Source organism: Oncorhynchus mykiss, chromosome 6 (genome assembly GCF_013265735.2).
Source record: "Oncorhynchus mykiss isolate Arlee chromosome 6, USDA_OmykA_1.1, whole genome shotgun sequence".
Classification (NCBI taxonomy): Eukaryota; Metazoa; Chordata; class Actinopteri; order Salmoniformes; family Salmonidae; genus Oncorhynchus; species Oncorhynchus mykiss.
In genome coordinates, this window is record NC_048570.1 from 95,950,131 (window position 1) to 95,970,497 (window position 20,367).

At 45.4% G+C, this 20,367-nt stretch overlaps 1 protein-coding gene across 2 annotated transcripts in view; it reads left to right on the forward strand.

The window, feature by feature from the left end:
- LOC110510618 (b(0,+)-type amino acid transporter 1-like) overlaps positions 1–20,367 on the forward strand; it is a 70,378-nt gene extending 50,011 nt beyond the window's left edge. Inside the window, exons 7-13 of one of the 2 annotated variants that reach the window (XM_036981666.1) lie at positions 357–401; positions 4,651–4,774; positions 4,970–5,073; positions 5,318–5,414; positions 18,194–18,343; positions 18,655–18,829; positions 19,278–20,367. In XM_036981666.1, the coding sequence (XP_036837561.1) occupies positions 357–401; positions 4,651–4,774; positions 4,970–5,073; positions 5,318–5,414; positions 18,194–18,343; positions 18,655–18,829; positions 19,278–19,339 (757 nt within the window). In that variant the 3' untranslated portion in view covers positions 19,340–20,367. Of the gene's footprint in view, positions 1–356; positions 402–4,650; positions 4,775–4,969; positions 5,074–5,317; positions 5,415–16,641; positions 17,347–18,193; positions 18,344–18,654; positions 18,830–19,277 lie in introns of those variants that run through there. The other variant, XM_036981667.1, reaches the window with a different exon arrangement.

The following is a 20,367-nucleotide window of genomic DNA, read 5'->3' on the forward strand; positions in this document are numbered from 1 at the left end:
TAGTCAGGGTAGGGCCCATAGTGCTCTAGTCAGGGGGGGCCCATAGCACTCTAGTCAGGGTGGGCACATAGCGCTCTAGTCAGGGGGCCCCGTAGCGCTCTAGTCAGTGGGGCCCGTAGTGCTCTAGTCAGGGCCCATAGCGCTCTAGTCAGGGCCCATAGCGCTCTAGTCAGGGCCCATAGCGCTCTACCCTAAAGTAGTCCACTAAGTAGGGGATTGGGTACCATTGGGGATGTATCCTATCTCTCGGTTCTTATCACTTCCTCAATAAAACAGTTTTATGGTTTTGAGATTTCTGTTTTGAATGTCAACCCAACCTGTTTATACGTGATCTATAAACACGTGTTGTCTCTCAGGAATCAGCTGAACTTTATAACAGAGGAGCTGGAAAACCCATACAGGTGAGTGTACATACAGCTGACATTTAGGGTGCGTCCACGATGGGCCCTGGTCAATAGTAGTGCACTATGTAAGGAACAGGGTGCCATTGGGATGCAGCCTTACTTAGACTGGATTTCCACTGTCATTCATCAGAGACTCCAAAGTGACTACCAGTGCAGTGAGTGCATCATATGCTGCTCACTAGTAGCAGTGCGTGGGTAATATAACTGAGGAAGCCAAGCGTGGGTAATATCACTGAGGAAGCCAAGCGTGGGTAATATCACTGAGGAAGCCAAGCGTGGGTAATATCACTGAGGAAGCAAAGCGTGGGTAATATCACTGAGGAAGCCAAGCGTGGGTAATATCACTGAGGAAGTCAAGAGTGGGTAATATCACTGAGGAAGCCAAGCGTGGGTAATATCACTGAGGAAGCCAAGCGTGGGTAATATCACTGAGGAAGCCAAGCGTGGGTAATATCGCTGGGGAAGCCAAGCGTGGGTAATATCACAGGGGAAGCCAAGCGTGGGTAATATCACTGAGGAAGCCAAGTGTGGGTAATATCACTGAGGAAGCCAAGCGTGGGTAATATCACTGAGGAAGCCAAGTGTGGGTAACATCGCTGGGGAAGCCAAGCGTGGGTAATATCACAGGGGAAGCCAAGCGTGGGTAATATCACTGGGGAAGCCAAGCATGGGTAATATCACTGGGGAAGCCAAGAGTGGGTAATATCACTGGGGAAGCCAAGAGTGGGTAATATCACTGAGGAAGCCAAGCGTGGGTAATAGCACTGAGGAAACCAAGCATGGGTAATATCACTGGGGAAGCCAAGCGTGGGTAATAGCACTGAGGAAGCCAAGCATGGGTAATATCACTGGGGAAGCCAAGCGTGGGTAATATCACTGGGGAAGCCAAGCGTGGGTAATATCACTGGGGAAGCCAGGCGTGGGTAATGGCACTGGGGAAGCCAAGCGTGGGTAATATCACTGAGGAAGCCAAGCGTGGGTAATATCACTGGGGAAGCCAAGCGTGGGTAATATCACTGAGGAAGCCAAGCGTGGGTAATATCACTGAGGAAGCCAAGCGTGGGTAATATCACTGAGGAAGCCAAGCGTGGGTAATATCACTGAGGAAGCCAAGCGTGGGTAATATCACTGAGGAAGCCAAGAGTGGGTAATATCACTGAGGAAGCCAAGCGTGGGTAATATCACTGAGGAAGCCAAGCGTGGGTAATATCACTGAGGAAGCCAAGCGTGGGTAATATCGCTGGGGAAGCCAAGCGTGGGTAATATCACAGGGGAAGCCAAGCGTGGGTAATATCACTGAGGAAGCCAAGTGTGGGTAATATCACTGAGGAAGCCAAGCGTGGGTAATATCACTGAGGAAGCCAAGTGTGGGTAATATCGCTGGGGAAGCCAAGCGTGGGTAATATCACAGGGGAAGCCAAGCGTGGGTAATATCACTGGGGAAGCCAAGCATGGGTAATATCACTGGGGAAGCCAAGATTAGGTAATATCACTGGGGAAGCCAAGAGTGGGTAATATCACTGAGGAAGCCAAGCGTGGGTAATAGCACTGAGGAAACCAAGCATGGGTAATATCACTGGGGAAGCCAAGCGTGGGTAATAGCACTGAGGAAGCCAAGCGTGGGTAATATCACTGGGGAAGCCAGGCGTGGGTAATATCACTGAGGAAGCCAAGCGTGGGTAATATCACTGGGGAAGCCAAGCGTGGGTAATAGCACTGGGGAAGCCAGGCGTGGGTAATATCACTGGGGAAGCCAAGCGTGGGTAATGGCACTGAGGAAGCCAGGCGTGGGTAATATCACTGGGGAAGCCAAGCGTGGGTAATATCACTGGGGAAGCCAGGCGTGGGTAATATCACTGAGGAAGCCAAGCGTGGGTAATATCACTGGGGAAGCCAGGCGTGGGTAATATCACTGGGGAAGCCAGGCGTGGGTAATATCACTGGGGAAGCCAGGCGTGGGTAATATCACTGGGGAAGCCAGGCGTGGGTAATATCACTGGGGAAGCCAGGCGTGGGTAATATCACTGGGGAAGCCAGGCGTGGGTAATATCACTGGGGAAGCCAGGCGTGGGTAATGGCACTGAGGAAGCCAAGCGTGGGTAATATCACTGGGGAAGCCAGGCGTGGGTAATATCACTGGGGAAGCCAGGTGTGGGTAATAGCACTGAGGAGGCCAAGCATGGGTAATATCACTGGGGAAGCCAGGCGTGGGTAATATCACTGGGGAAGCCAAGCGTGGGTAATATCACTGGGGAAGCCAAGCGTGGGTAATATCACTGAGGAAGCCAAGCGTGGGTAATATCACTGGGGAAGCCAGGCGTGGGTAATATCACTGGGGAAGCCAGGCGTGGGTAATATCACTGGGGAAGCCAGGCGTGGGTAATATCACTGGGGAAGCCAAGCGTGGGTAATATCACTGAGGAAGCCAAGCGTGGGTAATATCACTGGGGAAGCCAGGCGTGGGTAATATCACTGGGGAAGCCAAGCGTGGGTAATATCACTGGGGAAGCCAAGCGTGGGTAATATCACTGGGGAAGCCAGGCGTGGGTAATATCACTGAGGAAGCCAAGCGTGGGTAATATCACTGGGGAAGCCAAGAGTGGGTAATATCACTGAGGAAGCCAAGCGTGGGTAATATCACTGGGGAAGCCAAGAGTGGGTAATATCACTGGGGAAGCCAGGCGTGGGTAATATCACTGAGGAAGCCAAGACAGTTTAAAAGCCATTAAACCAATTAGTCCAATCAACAGAGCTAAACATCATGTGGCTGTCCATAGTACTTGTGTGTTCAAGTATAAACAACGTGTTGACTCACCCTATTTGTAGACTAGTTGAACACCAGTGCCATCCTCCTCTCTTTCATGTTCGCAACAAGGTCTATGACTCTGTCAGAGAGAAGTACACGCTTTTAGTTTCTAGACTAGGCTACCTGGCTAAAAAACTTACTAGACTAGCTTCCTCGCTGGGCAACAATGAACCAGCTACGTTATTTAGCTAGTTAACGTGAGCCTACTATATCTAGGCTACCTGGCTAAAAAAAACTTACTAGACTAGCTTCCTCGCTGGGCAACAATGAACCAGCTATGTTATTTAGCTAGTTAACGTGAGCCTACTATATCTAGGCTACCTGGCTAAAAAACTTACTAGACTAGCTTCCTCGCTGGGCAACAATGAATCAGCTATGTTATTTAGCTAGTTAACGTGAGCCTACTATATCTAGGCTACATATTGAACATCGTCTCAGGCCAGTGGCACAACCTGTGAATTTATGGCTTAATCAGAACTCTGTTATCATCTTTGGCCTGTACAGAGAATTAAGTAAAAACAACAAGTCCAAATCTCTGTGTCCATCTATCCATGGTTTAGGAAAGGACTGATTTAGCTAGCTAGCTACTGCAAGACATCAACACAAGCAGACCAGAAACGAACAAGTTTTTCTGACAATGATGACGTTTTGCCTAGGATGTGATTTGATTGGTGTGAAGCCAAATCCAAAGTGGCCTCCCTTGTGGGGTGGTTTTGCTGCACCAGGACTTTCCACAGTTGAGCTCATCTCAATGCTGATTGGTTAATTATTTTATTTAAAAAAATATCAAAGGAAGTCAAATGCTCGCTGGCATCAATCAATCAAATGCTTCTGCGGTAACATGTCATACTCATTTTGGCCAGACAGCATCAGATACATCTGCTACACATACTGAGACAGAGGGGCGCTGTTTCCCTCGCTCTTATGATTTCTCTGATGAGATAGATTCAGCCACTTGAGGTTCTGAGAATGTTTGATTCAGCCACTTAAGAATTGATTCAGCCACTTCAATTGATTCAGCCACTTCAATTGATTCAGCCACTTCAATTGATTCAGCCACTTCAATTGATTCAGCCACTTAAGAATTGATTCAGCCACTTCAATTGATTCAGCCACTTCAATTGATTCCTCCACAGATAAATTGCTTTAATGATTGTATTTGTTTTATTGGTCTGATTTTCGGGGAAGCCTGGGTTCCCTTGGCATTCACACGCCACCTGCTTTCTTGTTAGGGAGACAAGAGTTTAATCAACTCTCTGTCTCTGTCTGTGTGCTACATAATCCACTAACACTGGTCTCTGTGTAACATGTGTTGGTTGTAGTCTGTCTATCTCACACTAACACTCTCTATATATATCTCTCTCTCTCTATCTCACAATAACACTCTCTATCTCTCTCTCTCTCTATATATATATATATATATATATATCTCTCTAACAGAAACCTTCCCCTGGCCATTATCATTGGTATTCCTTTGGTGTCTGTGTGCTATGTGCTGGTCAACATTGCCTACTTCAGCGCCATGACCGCTACGGAACTACTGCAGTCTCCCGCTGTTGCTGTGGTAAGAGGGTCGCCATGGAGATAGAGAGGGGCGGAGACAGAGGAAGCCATTGGTGTGGCTCATCATATCTCCCTTAGCAAGAACAAGACGCATTATTTCAACAACAAACAATTACATTTGATTTATTGTGTGTGTCGTCGTCGTACCCCCCCCCCCCCCCCCGTCTCCTCTGAGGGACTTGTTTGTGCCCCTTAGACTTTTGGTGACAGAGTGCTGTACCCCCTGTCATGGGTAGTCCCTGTGTTTGTCGTCTTCTCCACCTTCGGAGCGGCCAATGGGAGCTGCTTCACAGCCGGCAGGTAAAGGGACAACTTCAGGAAGACATTGTTTTTGCTAATCAAATTTAATCAAAACAAATGTATTTTATAAAGCCCTTTTTATCAGCAATTGTCCCAAAGTGTTTAACAGATTGAATCTGCTTTTCTAAAAGAAGAGAGCACAAGCAGAGTTAAAAATTGTGAAAAGAAAGCAAACCAAAATTCAAGTTCAACATATTGCCAATATTATGTTGAACTAACATGTTTGTGCTCTGTCCCACCTCAGGTTGACCTATGTGGCAGGAAGAGAGGGTCACATGGTAAAGATCTTGTCCTATATCAGTCTGAAGCGTTACACTCCTTCCCCCGCACTCATCTTCAATGTAAGTCTGAGATACAGTGCAAAAGTATTCATCACACTTGGTGGTGTTTTTCCTATTTTGTTGTTAGCGTGTTCAGCCCAGTAAACCATCTTCATGAGGCGCAGACAAAAACTCAAAAACTTCTGTTACAGTCCTTTAGAAACATGTCAAACTAAGTATGGAATCATCCTGTTTGCACTAAAGTAAAACTGAAAAAATGTTGTCCTGAATACAAAGCGTTATGTTAAATTGAACACGTCACATGACTGAGCACCAGTCTTCATATTTTCCAGCATGGTGGTGACCTGGTTCAGTCTGCTTTCCAACAAACACTGGGAGACAAATTCACCTTTCAGCAGGTCAATAACCAAAAACACAAGGCCAAATATACACTGGAGATGCTTAAAACTTATTCGAGATCGTTTACCCTTTCAGGGGACGGGTGAGCTAACGTAGGCTAATGTGATTAGCATGAGGTTGTAAGTAACAAGAAAATTTGCCAGGACAAATTTTGAACAGAAATGCAAAGGTTCATTTGATCATGCTGACTTTGCACATACACTGCTGCCAACTAGTGGCCAAAATCTAAATTGCAGCTGGGCTGGAATAATACATTATGGCTTTTCTCGTGCATTTCCAAGATGATGGTACAAAAAAATAAAGGGTAGTTTTTTCTTTGTATTATCTTTTGCCAGACCTATTGTGTTATATTCTCCTACATTCCTTTCACATTGACATAAACTACAAAGTGTTTACTTTCAAATGGTACCAAGAATATGCATGCTTCAAGGCCTGAGTTAAAGGCAGTTAGATTTGGGTATGTGATTTTAGGCAAAAAAATGAAAAACAGGGGTGGACATAATAAGATGTTGTTAACAAGAAGACTTTGAATGTTCCTGAGTGGCCAAGTTACAGTTCTGACTTAAATCGTGTTGAGAATCTCTGCACATCAGTTGGTAGAGCATGGTGCTTGCAATGCAACGACAGTAGGTTCCCAGGAAGAAACATACATCAAATGTCTGCATGAATCGCTTTGGATAAAAGTGTCTGATAAATTACATTATATATTATAGCAATGATCAACTACCAACTTGACAGAGCTTGCAGAATTATAAATAGAATAATGTGCCTATAACCTGACCCATCACTTATACATTACTGCCCCCCAGTGGTCTAACCTATAACCTGACCCATCACTTATACATTACTGCCCTACAGTCACCTAACCTATAACCTGACCAATCACTTATACATTACTGCCCCCCAGTGGTCTAACCTATAACCTGACCCATCCCCATATACATTACTGCCCCCCAGTGGCCTAACCTATAACCTGACCTATCACTTTATACATTACTGCTAGCCCCCCCAGTGGTCTAACCTATAACCTGACCCATCACTTAATACATTACTGCCCCCCCCCCCCAGTGGTCTAACCTATAACCTGACCCATCACTTTATACATTACTGCCCCCCCAGTGGCCTAACCTATAACCTGACCCATCCCCATATACATTACTGCCCCCCCCAGTGGTCTAACCTATAACCTGACCCATCCCCATATACATTACTGCCCCCCCAGTGGTCTAACCTATAACCTGACCCATCCCCATATACATTACTGCCCCCCAGTGGTCTAACCTATAACCTGACCCATCCCCATATACATTACTGCCCCCCAGTGGCCTAACCTATAACCTGACCCATCCCCATATACATTACTGCCCCCCAGTGGCCTAACCTATAACCTGACTCATCCCCATATACATTACTGCCCCCCCCCCAGTGGCCTAACCTATAACCTGACCCATCCCCATATACATTACTGCCCCCCCCCCAGTGGCCTAACCTATAACCTGACCCATCCCCATATACAATACTGCCCCCCAGTGGCCTAACCTATAACCTGACCTATCACTTTATACATTACTGCCCCCCCCAGTGGCCTAAAATATAATCTGACCCATCCCCATATACATTACTGCCCCCCCCCCCCCCCCCCCCAGTGACCTAACCTATAACCTGACCGTTCACTTATACATTACTGCCCCCCAGTGGACTAACCTATAACCTGACCCATCACTTTATACATTACTGCCCCCCAGTGGTCTAACCTATAACCTGACCCATCACTTATACATTACTGCCCCCCAGTTGTCTAACCTATAACCTGACCCATCACTTTATACATTACTGCCCCCCCAGTGGCCTAACCTATAACCTGACCCATCACTTATACATTACTGCCCCCCAGTGGCCTAACCTATAACCTGACCCATCACTTATAGATTACTGCCCTCCCCCCAGTGGCCTAACCTATAACCTGACCCATCACTTTATACATTACTGCCCCCACAGTGGCCTAACCTATAACCTGACCCATCCCCATATACATTACTGCCCCCCAGTGGTCTAACCTATAACCTGACCCATCACTTATACATTACTGCCCCCCAGTGGTCTAACCTATAACCTGACCCATCATTTATACATTACTGCCCCCCCCCCCCCCCCCCCCGTGGCCTAACCTATAACCTGACCCATCACTTTATACATTACTGCCCCCACAGTGGCCTAACCTATAACCTGACCAATCCCCATATACATTACTGCCCCCCAGTGGTCTAACCTATAACCTGACCCATCACTTTATACATTACTGCCCCCCCAGTGGCCTAACCTATAACCTGACCCATCACTTATACATTACTGCCCCCCAGTGGCCTAACCTATAACCTGACCCATCACTTATAGATTACTGCCCTCCCCCCAGTGGCCTAACCTATAACCTGACCCATCACTTTATACATTACTGCCCCCACAGTGGCCTAACCTATAACCTGACCCATCCCCATATACATTACTGCCCCCCCCAGTGGTCTAACCTATAACCTGACCCATCCCCATATACATTACTGCCCCCCCCCAGTGGTCTAACCTATAACCTGACCCATCACTTTATACATTAATAACCCCCAGTGTACTAACCTATAACCTGACCCATCCCCATATACATTACTGCCCCCCAGTGGCCTAACCTATAACCTGACCCATCACTTATACATTACTTCCCCCCAGTGGACTAACCTATAACCTGACCCATCCCTATATACATTACTGCCCCCCCCCCCAGTGGTCTAACCTATAACCTGACCCATCCCCATATACATTACTGTCCCCCCCCCCCCAGTGGTCTAATCTATAACGTGACCCATCACTATAAACATTACTAACCCCCAGTGGACTAACCTATAACCTGTCCCATTCCCATATACATTACTGCCCCCCAGTGGCCTAACCTATAACCTGACCCATCACTTTATACATTACTAACCCCCCAGTGGACTAACCTATAACCTGACCCATCCCCATATACATTACTGCCCCCCAGTGGCCTAACCTATAACCTGACCCATCACTTATACATTACTGCCCCCCAGTGGTCTAACCTATAACCTGACCCATCACTTATACATTACTGCCCCCCAGTGGTCTAACCTACAACCTGACCCATCCCCATATACATTACTGCCCCCCAGTGGTCTAACCTATAACCTGAACTATCACTTATACATTACTGCCCCCCAGTGGTCTAACCTATAACCTGACCCATCACTTATACATTACTGCCCCCCAGTGGTCTAACCTATAACCTGACCCATCACTTATACATTACTGCCCCCCAGTGGCCTAACTCATAACCTGATCCATCACTTATACATTACTGCCCCCCAGTGGTCTAACCTATAACCTGACCCTTCACGTATACATTACTGGCCCCCCAGTGGTCTAACCTATAACCTGACCCACCCCCATATACATTACTGCCCCCCCCCCCCAGTGGTCTAACCTATAACCTGACCCATCACTTATACATTACTGCCCCCCAGTGGTCTAACCTATAACCTGACCCATCCCCATATACATTACTGCCCCCCAGTGGTCTAACCTATAACCTGACCCATCCCCATATACATTACTGCCCCCCAGTGGTCTAACCTATAACCTGACCCATCCCCATATACATTACTGCCCCCCAGTGGCCTAACCTATAACCTGACCCATCCCCATATACATTACTGCCCCCCAGTGGCCTAACCTATAACCTGACTCATCCCCATATACATTACTGCCCCCCCCCCAGTGGCCTAACCTATAACCTGACCCATCCCCATATACATTACTGCCCCCCAGTGGCCTAACCTATAACCTGACCCATCCCCATATACAATACTGCCCCCCAGTGGCCTAACCTATAACCTGACCTATCACTTTATACATTACTGCCCCCCCCAGTGGCCTAACCTATAATCTGACCCATCCCCATATACATTACTGCCCCCCCCCCCCCAGTGACCTAACCTATAACCTGACCGTTCACTTATACATTACTGCCCCCCAGTGGACTAACCTATAACCTGACCCATCACTTTATACATTACTGCCCCCCAGTGGTCTAACCTATAACCTGACCCATCACTTATACATTACTGCCCCCCAGTTGTCTAACCTATAACCTGACCCATCACTTTATACATTACTGCCCCCCCAGTGGCCTAACCTATAACCTGACCCATCACTTATACATTACTGCCCCCCAGTGGCCTAACCTATAACCTGACCCATCACTTATAGATTACTGCCCTCCCCCCAGTGGCCTAACCTATAACCTGACCCATCACTTTATACATTACTGCCCCCACAGTGGCCTAACCTATAACCTGACCCATCCCCATATACATTACTGCCCCCCAGTGGTCTAACCTATAACCTGACCCATCACTTATACATTACTGCCCCCCAGTGGTCTAACCTATAACCTGACCCATCATTTATACATTACTGCCCCCCCCCCCCCCCCCCCCGTGGCCTAACCTATAACCTGACCCATCACTTTACACATTACTGCCCCCACAGTGGCCTAACCTATAACCTGACCCATCCCCATATACATTACTGACCCCCAGTGGTCTAACCTATAACCTGACCCATCACTTTATACATTACTGCCCCCCCAGTGGCCTAACCTATAACCTGACCCATCACTTATACATTACTGCCCCCCAGTGGCCTAACCTATAACCTGACCCATCACTTATAGATTACTGCCCTCCCCCCAGTGGCCTAACCTATAACCTGACCCATCACTTTATACATTACTGCCCCCACAGTGGCCTAACCTATAACCTGACCCATCCCCATATACATTACTGCCCCCCCCAGTGGTCTAACCTATAACCTGACCCATCCCCATATACATTACTGCCCCCCCCCAGTGGTCTAACCTATAACCTGACCCATCACTTTATACATTAATAACCCCCAGTGTACTAACCTATAACCTGACCCATCCCCATATACATTACTGCCCCCCAGTGGCCTAACCTATAACCTGACCCATCACTTATACATTACTTCCCCCCAGTGGACTAACCTATAACCTGACCCATCCCTATATACATTACTGTCCCCCCCCCCCAGTGGTCTAACCTATAACCTGACCCATCCCCATATACATTACTGTCCCCCCCCCCAGTGGTCTAATCTATAACGTGACCCATCACTATAAACATTACTAACCCCCAGTGGACTAACCTATAACCTGTCCCATCCCCATATACATTACTGCCCCCCAGTGGCCTAACCTATAACCTGACCCATCACTTTATACATTACTAACCCCCCAGTGGACTAACCTATAACCTGACCCATCCCCATATACATTACTGCCCCCCAGTGGCCTAACCTATAACCTGACCAATCACTTATACATTACTGCCCCCCAGTGGCCTAACCTATAACCTGACCCATCACTTATACATTACTGCCCCCCAGTGGTCTAACCTATAACCTGACCCATCACTTATACATTACTGCCCCCCAGTGGTCTAACCTACAACCTGACCCATCCCCATATACATTACTGCCCCCCAGTGGTCTAACCTATAACCTGAACTATCACTTATACATTACTGCCCCCCAGTGGTCTAACCTATAACCTGACCCATCACTTATACATTACTGCCCCCCAGTGGTCTAACCTATAACCTGACCCATCACTTATACATTACTGCCCCCCAGTGGCCTAACTCATAACCTGATCCATCACTTATACATTACTGCCCCCCAGTGGTCTAACCTATAACCTGACCCTTCACGTATACATTACTGGCCCCCCAGTGGTCTAACCTATAACCTGACCCATCCCCATATACATTACTGCACCCCAGTGGTCTAACCTATAACCTGACCCATCCCCATGTATATTACTGCCCCCCAGTGGTCTAACCTTTAACCTGACCCATCACTTTATACATTACTGCCCCCCAGTGGCCTAACCTATAACCTGACCCATCACTTTATACATTACTGCCCCCCAGTGGCCTAACCTATAACTTGACCCATCACTTTATACATTACTGCCCCCCCAGTGGCCTAACCTATAACCTGACCCATCCCCATATACATTACTGCCCCCCAGTGGTCTAATCTATAACCTGACCCATCACTTTACACATTACTGCCCCCCATTGGCCTAACCTATAACCTGACCCATCCCCATATACATTACTGCCCCCAAGTGGCCTAACCTATAACCTGACCCATCCCAATATACATTACTGCCCCCCAGTGGTCTAATCTATAACCTGACCCATCACTTTATACATTACTGCCCCCCATTGGCCTAACCTATAACCTGACCCATCCCCATATACATTACTGCCCCCCAGTGGCCTAACCTATAACCTGACCCATCCCCATATACATTACTGCCCCCCAGTGGCCTAACCTATAACCTGACCTATCACTTTATACATTACTGCCCCCCCCAGTGGCCTAACATACCAATAGCATTTCATCCCAACTAAAGTTGGTTTAGACATTATTCTTCCGCCCCTGGATGATAAGAGAGAAATATGGTGACTCCTACTGTCCTGGAAGAGGTAGTCCCTTAAACATTGTAATACGGTATCACCTAACGCCATGGAAGAGGTGGTCTCCACTGATATATCCCTTAAACAATGTAATATGTCTCCTATTGTCCTGGAAGAGGTGGTCTCCACTGATAGACCATCTCTCAATCAATGTACACTGCACTTTGGTCCTGTTATTGCTCAAACTATTTGGCGGAAAATGTAACTGGGAATCAAAATGGCATACTCAAATATTTCACAATAATGCCTTGCGATTTGGAGGGCGGTCCAAATGTAGAGTCTGTACCTGTAGAGATATCAATCTGGACCCGTAGAGAGATCAATCTGGACCCGTAGAGAGAACAATCTGGACCCGTAGAGAGATATCAATCTGGACCCGTAGAGAGATCAATCTGGACCCGTAGAGAGATCAATCTGGACCCATAGAGAGATATCAATCTGGACCCGTAGAGAGATATCAATCTGGACCCGTAGAGAGATATCAATCTGGACCCGTAGAGAGAGATCAATCTGGACCCGTAGAGAGAGATCAATCTGGACCCGTAGAGAGAGATCAATCTGGACCCGTAGAGAGATTCCAATCTGGACCCGTAGAGAGATATCAATCTGGACCCGTAGAGAGATATCAATCTGGACCCGTAGAGAGATATCAATCTGGACCCGTAGAGAGATATCAATCTGGACCCGTAGAGAGATATCAATCTGGACCCATAGAGAGATATCAATCTGGACCCGTAGAGAGATCAATCTGGACCCGTAGAGAGATATCAATCTGGACCCGTAGAGAGATCAATCTGGACCCGTAGAGAGATCAATCCATAACCTTACAGACTTCATGGACCGTAATGCTTTGAGAACATTCCAAGCTCTGAAAGACCCATTAACAGCCTCAAAGACACATGCATTGCCAGGCTCAAAGACACATATATATTACCAAGCTCAAAGACACATACATTATCAGGCTCAAAGACACATATACATTACCAGGCACAAAGACACATATATATTACCAAGCTCAAAGACACATATACAGTGCCTTGCGAAAGTATTCGCCCCCCTTGAACTTTGCGACCTTTTGCCACATTTCAGGCTTCAAACATAAAGATATAAAACTGTATTTTTTTGTGAAGAATCAACAACAAGTGGGACACAATCATGAAGTGGAACGACATTTATTGGATATTTCAAACTTTTTTAACAAATCAAAAACTGAAAAATTGGGCGTGCAAAATTATTCAGCCCCCTTAAGTTAATACTTTGTAGCGCCACCTTTTGCTGCGATTACAGCTGTAAGTCGCTTGGGGTATGTCTCTATCAGTTTTGCACATCGAGAGACTGAACATTTTTTCCCATTCCTCCTTGCAAAACAGCTCGAGCTCAGTGAGGTTGGATGGAGAGCATTTGTGAACAGCAGTTTTCAGTTCTTTCCACAGATTCTCGATTGGATTCAGGTCTGGACTTTGACTTGGCCATTCTAACACCTGGATATGTTTATTTTTGAACCATTCCATTGTAGATTTTGCTTTATGTTTTGGATCATTGTCTTGTTGGAAGACAAATCTCCGTCAAAGTCTCAGGTCTTTTGCAGACTCCATCAGGTTTTCTTCCAGAATGGTCCTGTATTTGGCTCCATCCATCTTCCCATCAATTTTAACCATCTTCCCTGTCCCTGCTGAAGAAAAGCAGGCCCAAACCATGATGCTGCCACCACCATGTTTGACAGTGGGGATGGTGTGTTCAGCTGTGTTGCTTTTACGCCAAACATAACGTTTTGCATTGTTGCCAAAAAGTTCGATTTTGGTTTCATCTGACCAGAGCACCTTCTTCCACATGTTTGGTGTGTCTCCCAGGTGGCTTGTGGCAAACTTTAAACAACACTTTTTATGGATATCTTTAAGAAATGGCTTTCTTCTTGCCACTCTTCCATAAAGGCCAGATTTGTGCAATATACAACTGATTGTTGTCCTATGGACAGAGTCTCCCACCTCAGCTGTAGATCTCTGCAGTTCATCCAGAGTGATCATGGGCCTCTTGGCTGCATCTCTGATCAGTCTTCTCCTTGTATGAGCTGAAAGTTTAGAGGGACGGCCAGGTCTTGGTAGATTTGCAGTGGTCTGATACTCCTTCCATTTCAATATTATCGCTTGCACAGTGCTCCTTGGGATGTTTAAAGCTTGGGAAATCTTTTTGTATCCATATCCGGCTTTAAACTTCTTCACAACAGTATCTCGGACCTGCCTGGTGTGTTCCTTGTTCTTCATGATGCTCTCTGCGCTTTTAACGGACCTCTGAGACTATCACAGTGCAGGTGCATTTATACGGAGACTTGATTACACACAGGTGGATTGTATTTATCATCATTAGTCATTTAGGTCAACATTGGATGATTCAGAGATCCTCACTGAACTTCTGGAGAGAGTTTGCTGCACTGAAAGTAAAGGGGGTGAATAATTTTGCACGCCCAATTTTTCAGTTTTTGATTTGTTAAAATTTTTTGAAATATCCAATAAATGTCGTTCCACTTCATGATTGTGTCCCACTTGTTGTTGATTCTTCACAAAAAAATACAGTTTTATATCTTTATGTTTGAAGCCTGAAATGTGGCAAAAGGTCGCAAAGTTCAAGGGGGCCGAATACTTTCGCAAGGCACTGTACATTACCAGGCTCAGAGACACATATACATTACCAGGCTCAAAGACACATATACATTACCAGTCAAATCTGTTTTTCTGTATTTACATCTTAGGTCAGCTGGCCTCTGAAGTCCCTTGGGAAATGCAACTACCGAACCATCCTATGATGGGATTTATAAATACATTTCCTGGGCTCCTGAAAGGACTGATCTATCTTTTTAAATATAAACAACTCTTGGAAAGCTCATATTCTGAGCTAGCCATTAAAAAAGTATGGTTCACAGATCTAAATGAATCTGAACAACCTTTTACCTGGAACAGAATATGCAAAAACATGACCATGACATCCTGTAATCCGAAATATCAATTTATACATCTTCAATTTGAACACAGGAAACATTTTAAGATGAAATTGGCCCCAACTGTTCACTGTTCACTGAAACATGTATGAAACATACTAAAATTCCCATAGAAGAACAACGTTTCTTAATGTTCTCTGAACTATTTGAGAATATTCCCAATGTCAAACCAGTTGGAGAACGTTCCTAGAACATTACCAATGTCAAACCAGTTGGAGAACGTTCCTAGAACATTACCAATGTCAAACCAGTTGGAGAACGTTCCTAGAACATTACCAATGTCAAACCAGTTGGAGAACGTTCCTAGAACATTACCAATGTCAAACCAGTTGGAGAACGTTCCTAGAACATTACCAATGTCAAACCAGTTGGAGAACGTTCCAAGAACATTACCACTGTCAAACCAGTTGGAGAACGTTCCTAGAACATTACCAATGTCAAACCAGTTGGAGAACGTTCCTAGAACATTACCAATGTCAAACCAGTTGGAGAACGTTCCTAGAACATTACCAATGTCAAACCAGTTGGAGAACGTTCCTAGAACATTACCAATGTCAAACCAGTTGGAGAACGTTCCTAGAACATGACCAATGTCAAACCAGTTGGAGAACGTTCCTAGAACATTACCAATGTCAGACCAGTTGGAGAACTTTCCTAGAGCATTACCAATGTCAAACCAGTTGGAGAACGTTCCTAGAACATTACCAATGTCAAACCAGTTGGAGAACGTTCCTAGAACATTACCAATGTCAAACCAGTTGGAGAACGTTCCTACAACATTACCAATGTCAAACCAGTTGGAGAACGTTCCTAGAACATTACCAATGTCAAACCAGTTGGAGAACGTTCCTAGAACATCACCAATGTCAAACCAGTTGGAGAACGTTCCTAGAACATCACCAATGTCAAACCAGTTGGAGAACGTTCCTAGAACATCACCAATGTCAAACCAGTTGGAGAACGTTCCTAGAACATTACCAATGTCAAACCAGTTGGAGAACGTTCCTAGAACATTACCAATGTCAAACCAGTTGGAGAACGTTCCTAGAACATCACCAATGTCAAACCAGTTGGAGAACGTTCCTAGAACATCACCAATGTCAAACCAGTTGGAGAACGTTCCTAGAACATTACCAATGTCAAACCAGTTGGAGAACGTTCCTAGAAAATTACCGGAATGAAATGAAATGTAACTGTTGGTACTTTTAGGAAAAGTAATGAAATACCAAGAAATAATGTTTTTTTTTCTCAAGTTCCTTAAATGTGCTGCTTCAGTTAGTTTACCCTGTTGTTGTTGTTGTTGTTGTTGTTGTTGTTGTAGGGTATTCTGGCCGTATACTACATTATCCCAGCTGACATCAACACCCTGATCAACTACTTCAGTTTACCCTGTTGTTGTTGTTGTTGTTGTGGTTGTAGGGTATTCTGGCCGTATTCTACATTATCCCAGCAGACATCAACACCCTGATCAACTACTTCAGTTTACCCTGTTGTTGTTGTGGTTGTGGTTGTAGGGTATTCTGTCCGTATTCTACATTATCCCAGCAGACATCAACACCCTGATCAACTACTTCAGTTTACCCTGTTGTTGTTGTTGTTGTGGTTGTAGGGTATTCTGTCCGTATTCTACATTATCCCAGCAGACATCAACACCCTGATCAACTACTTCAGTTTACCCTGTTGTTGTTGTTGTGGTTGTAGGGTATTCTGGCCGTATTCTACATTATCCCAGCAGACATCAACACCCTGATCAACTACTTCAGTTTACCCTGTTGTTGTTGTGGTTGTGATTGTATGGTATTCTGGCCGTATTCTACATTATCCCAGCAGACATCAACATCCTGATCAACTACTTCAGTTTACCCTGTTGTTGTTGTTGTTGTGGTTGTAGGGTATTCTGGCCGTATTCTACATTATCCCAGCTGACATCAACATCCTGATCAACTACTTCAGTTTACCCTGTTGTTGTTGTTGTTGTTGTGGTTGTAGGGTATTCTGGCCGTATTCTACATTATCCCAGCTGACATCAACACCCTGATCAACTACTTCAGTTTGCCCTGTTGTGGTTGTAGGGAATTCTGGCCGTATTCTACATTATCCCAGCAGACATCAACATCCTGATCAACTACTTCAGTTTACCCTGTTGTTGTTGTTGTTGTGGTTGTAGGGTATTCTGGCCGTATTCTACATTATCCCAGCTGACATCAACACCCTGATCAACTACTTCAGTTTACCCTGTTGTGGTTGTAGGGAATTCTGGCCGTATTCTACATTATCCCAGCAGACATCAACACCCTGATCAACTACTTCAGTTTACCCTGTTGTTGTTGTTGTTGTGGTTGTAGGGTATTCTGGCCGTATACTACATTATCCCAGCAGACATCAACATCCTGATCAACTACTTCAGTTTACCCTGTTGTTGTTGTTGTTGTGGTTGTAGGGTTTTCTGGCTGTATGCTACATTATCCCAGCTGACATCAACACCCTGATCAACTACTTCAGTTTACCCTGTTGTGGTTGTAGGGAATTCTGGCCGTATTCTACATTATCCCAGCAGACATCAACACCCTGATCAACTACTTCAGTTTACCCTGTTGTTGTTGTTGTGGTTGTAGGGTATTCTGGCCGTATTCTACATTATCCCAGCAGACATCAAACTCCTGATCAACTACTTCAGTTTACCCTGTTGTGGTTGTAGGGTATTCTGGCCGTATTCTACATTATCCCAGCAGACATCAAACTCCTGATCAACTACTTCAGTTTACCCTGTTGTGGTTGTAGGGTATTCTGGCCGTATTCTACATTATCCCAGCAGACATCAACACCCTGATCAACTACTTCAGTTTACCCTGTTGTTGTTGTTGTGGTTGTAGGGTATTCTGGCCGTATTCTACATTATCCCAGCAGACATCAACACCCTGATCAACTACTTCAGTTTCGCCCAGTGGGCTTTCTACGGCCTCACAGCTCTCGCTCTCATCGTCATGCGCTTCACCAGGAAGGAACTCAAGAGGCCCGTCAAGGTAAGACTAGATTCACATTGCCATACATCCAAGTCCTCTTCATCTCTTGGCTATTGGAAGAACATAGTTACAACTATCATGTTGAGCTTGTGGACGGTCAGTCCTTACATCCATAGCTCTGTCTCTACATTTTAGAGTGGTTCCATTTCTCCAGTCACATCCCTCAGCTGGTTACCACAACAAATGGGGTGGTAACCACTTTGATGTTTTCCTGAATCCCAGATTCACTTAAACCTGTTTTTAGAGCAATACTGTCCCAGATCCCTCCTGTGAGACTGACAGGTGGTTATGTCCTGGTTGTCCCCCAACAGTGTCCCATGCCCATAGCAGTGCTGGTGGTGATAGTGTCCTGCTACCTGGTCCTAGCACCGATCATAGACAAGCCAGAGCTGGAGTATCTGTACTGTACCATCTTCATCCTCAGCGGTCTGCTGCTCTACTTCCCCTTCGTTCACCGCAGGTTCAGCTGGACACGCAGGGTCATGAGTGAGTAACTACCCACTGCTCAGAGTTGTTGACACTTGAGTGTTGAGAGAGAGCCTTTATAGCAAAATGGCCGCCTATTCCCTTTGTAGTGCACTAGAAGACAACACTGGCTTGTGTCCCAAAATGGCCCCTTATTCCCTGTGTAGTGCACTACCCTATGGGCCCTGGTGAAAGGTAGTGCACTATAATATAGGGTATAGGGTGCACTATTATCTTCTGCAACTTGGGTCTTTATGTATCAAAATGTTGTATTCCTCAGTGAGCGGTAGTGTTCTTCCCCTTTAGATAATTCCAGTCATTGTGGAGTTCAACTCAGAAGGTCACAGAGCCTATAGATCATGCTGTGATTGGGCTGATGTCACCTTTATTAAAGTTATTTATTTATTATTCACCTTTTAATTAGCCTAATTGGTCCAATCTGACCTTTAACCTCTCACTTCCCCTGCAGGGCCAATCACCATGCACCTCCAGCTGCTGATGGAGGTCGTTCCTCCTGAGAAAAACGAATAGAGGAAGATAATAAACAGCCTAAACTGACTGATGTGGACAAATGTCTTTTAGTGCATCCCAAATGGTACCCTTTTCCTTATGTGGTGCACTACCCAATAGGCCCTAGTCAAAAGTAGTGCACTACTTAGGGAATAGGGTGCCAATTGAGACACATGTTAGAAATGAAGGTACTGTACTGTCTCATAATGAATGTTCTGTACTGTGTCATAATGAATGTTCTGTACTGTGTCATAATGAATGTTCTGTACTGTGTCATAATGAATGTTCTGTACTGTGTCATAATGAATGTTCTGTACTGTGTCATAATGAATGTTCTGTACTGTGTTATAATGAATGTTCTGTACTGTGTCATAATGAACGTTCTGTACTGTGTCATAATGAACTAATTGACTAGATATAGGAGGTCAATGGCTCCATCTCAAATCACACCCTATGCCCTAGGGAACGGGGCGCCATCTCAAATCACACCATATGCCCTAGGGAACGGGGCGCCATTGGTCTGCATCTCAAATCACACCCTATGCCCTAGGGAACGGGGCGCCATCTCAACTCACACCCTATACCCTAGGGAACGGGGCGCCATCTCAAATCACACCCTATGCCCTAGGGAACGGGGCGCCATTGGAGAAGCTGACAATATGCTGTTCTTGTACATGACTTGAGAGAATTTAAGAGAACCACAATGATGTCATATTTTTTGCTTTTAAATTTGTCCTCGACATTGTTAAAAATCCCTCATGTTTTGCGCTGTTCAAGCACTTGTATATAATCTATGTCTAAGGTTTAAATTGTATTTGACAAGTTAAAAGACATATTTGTCCCTAGTTGTCTTCTATCTCGTCCACCAGCTGCCAGTTGAACCTGGGGACACGGTTCATCTTATACTGCCTACTGTGTGATGTATTCGTGTCACTCTATACTGAATTTTATACTACTGAATTCAACAGTTTCAAAACCTCTTCTCTTCTCGGAGTTGAAAAGTAGATAGGGAGTTGTTGTGTTTGTGAATAAAACAGCTTACCCTTCAA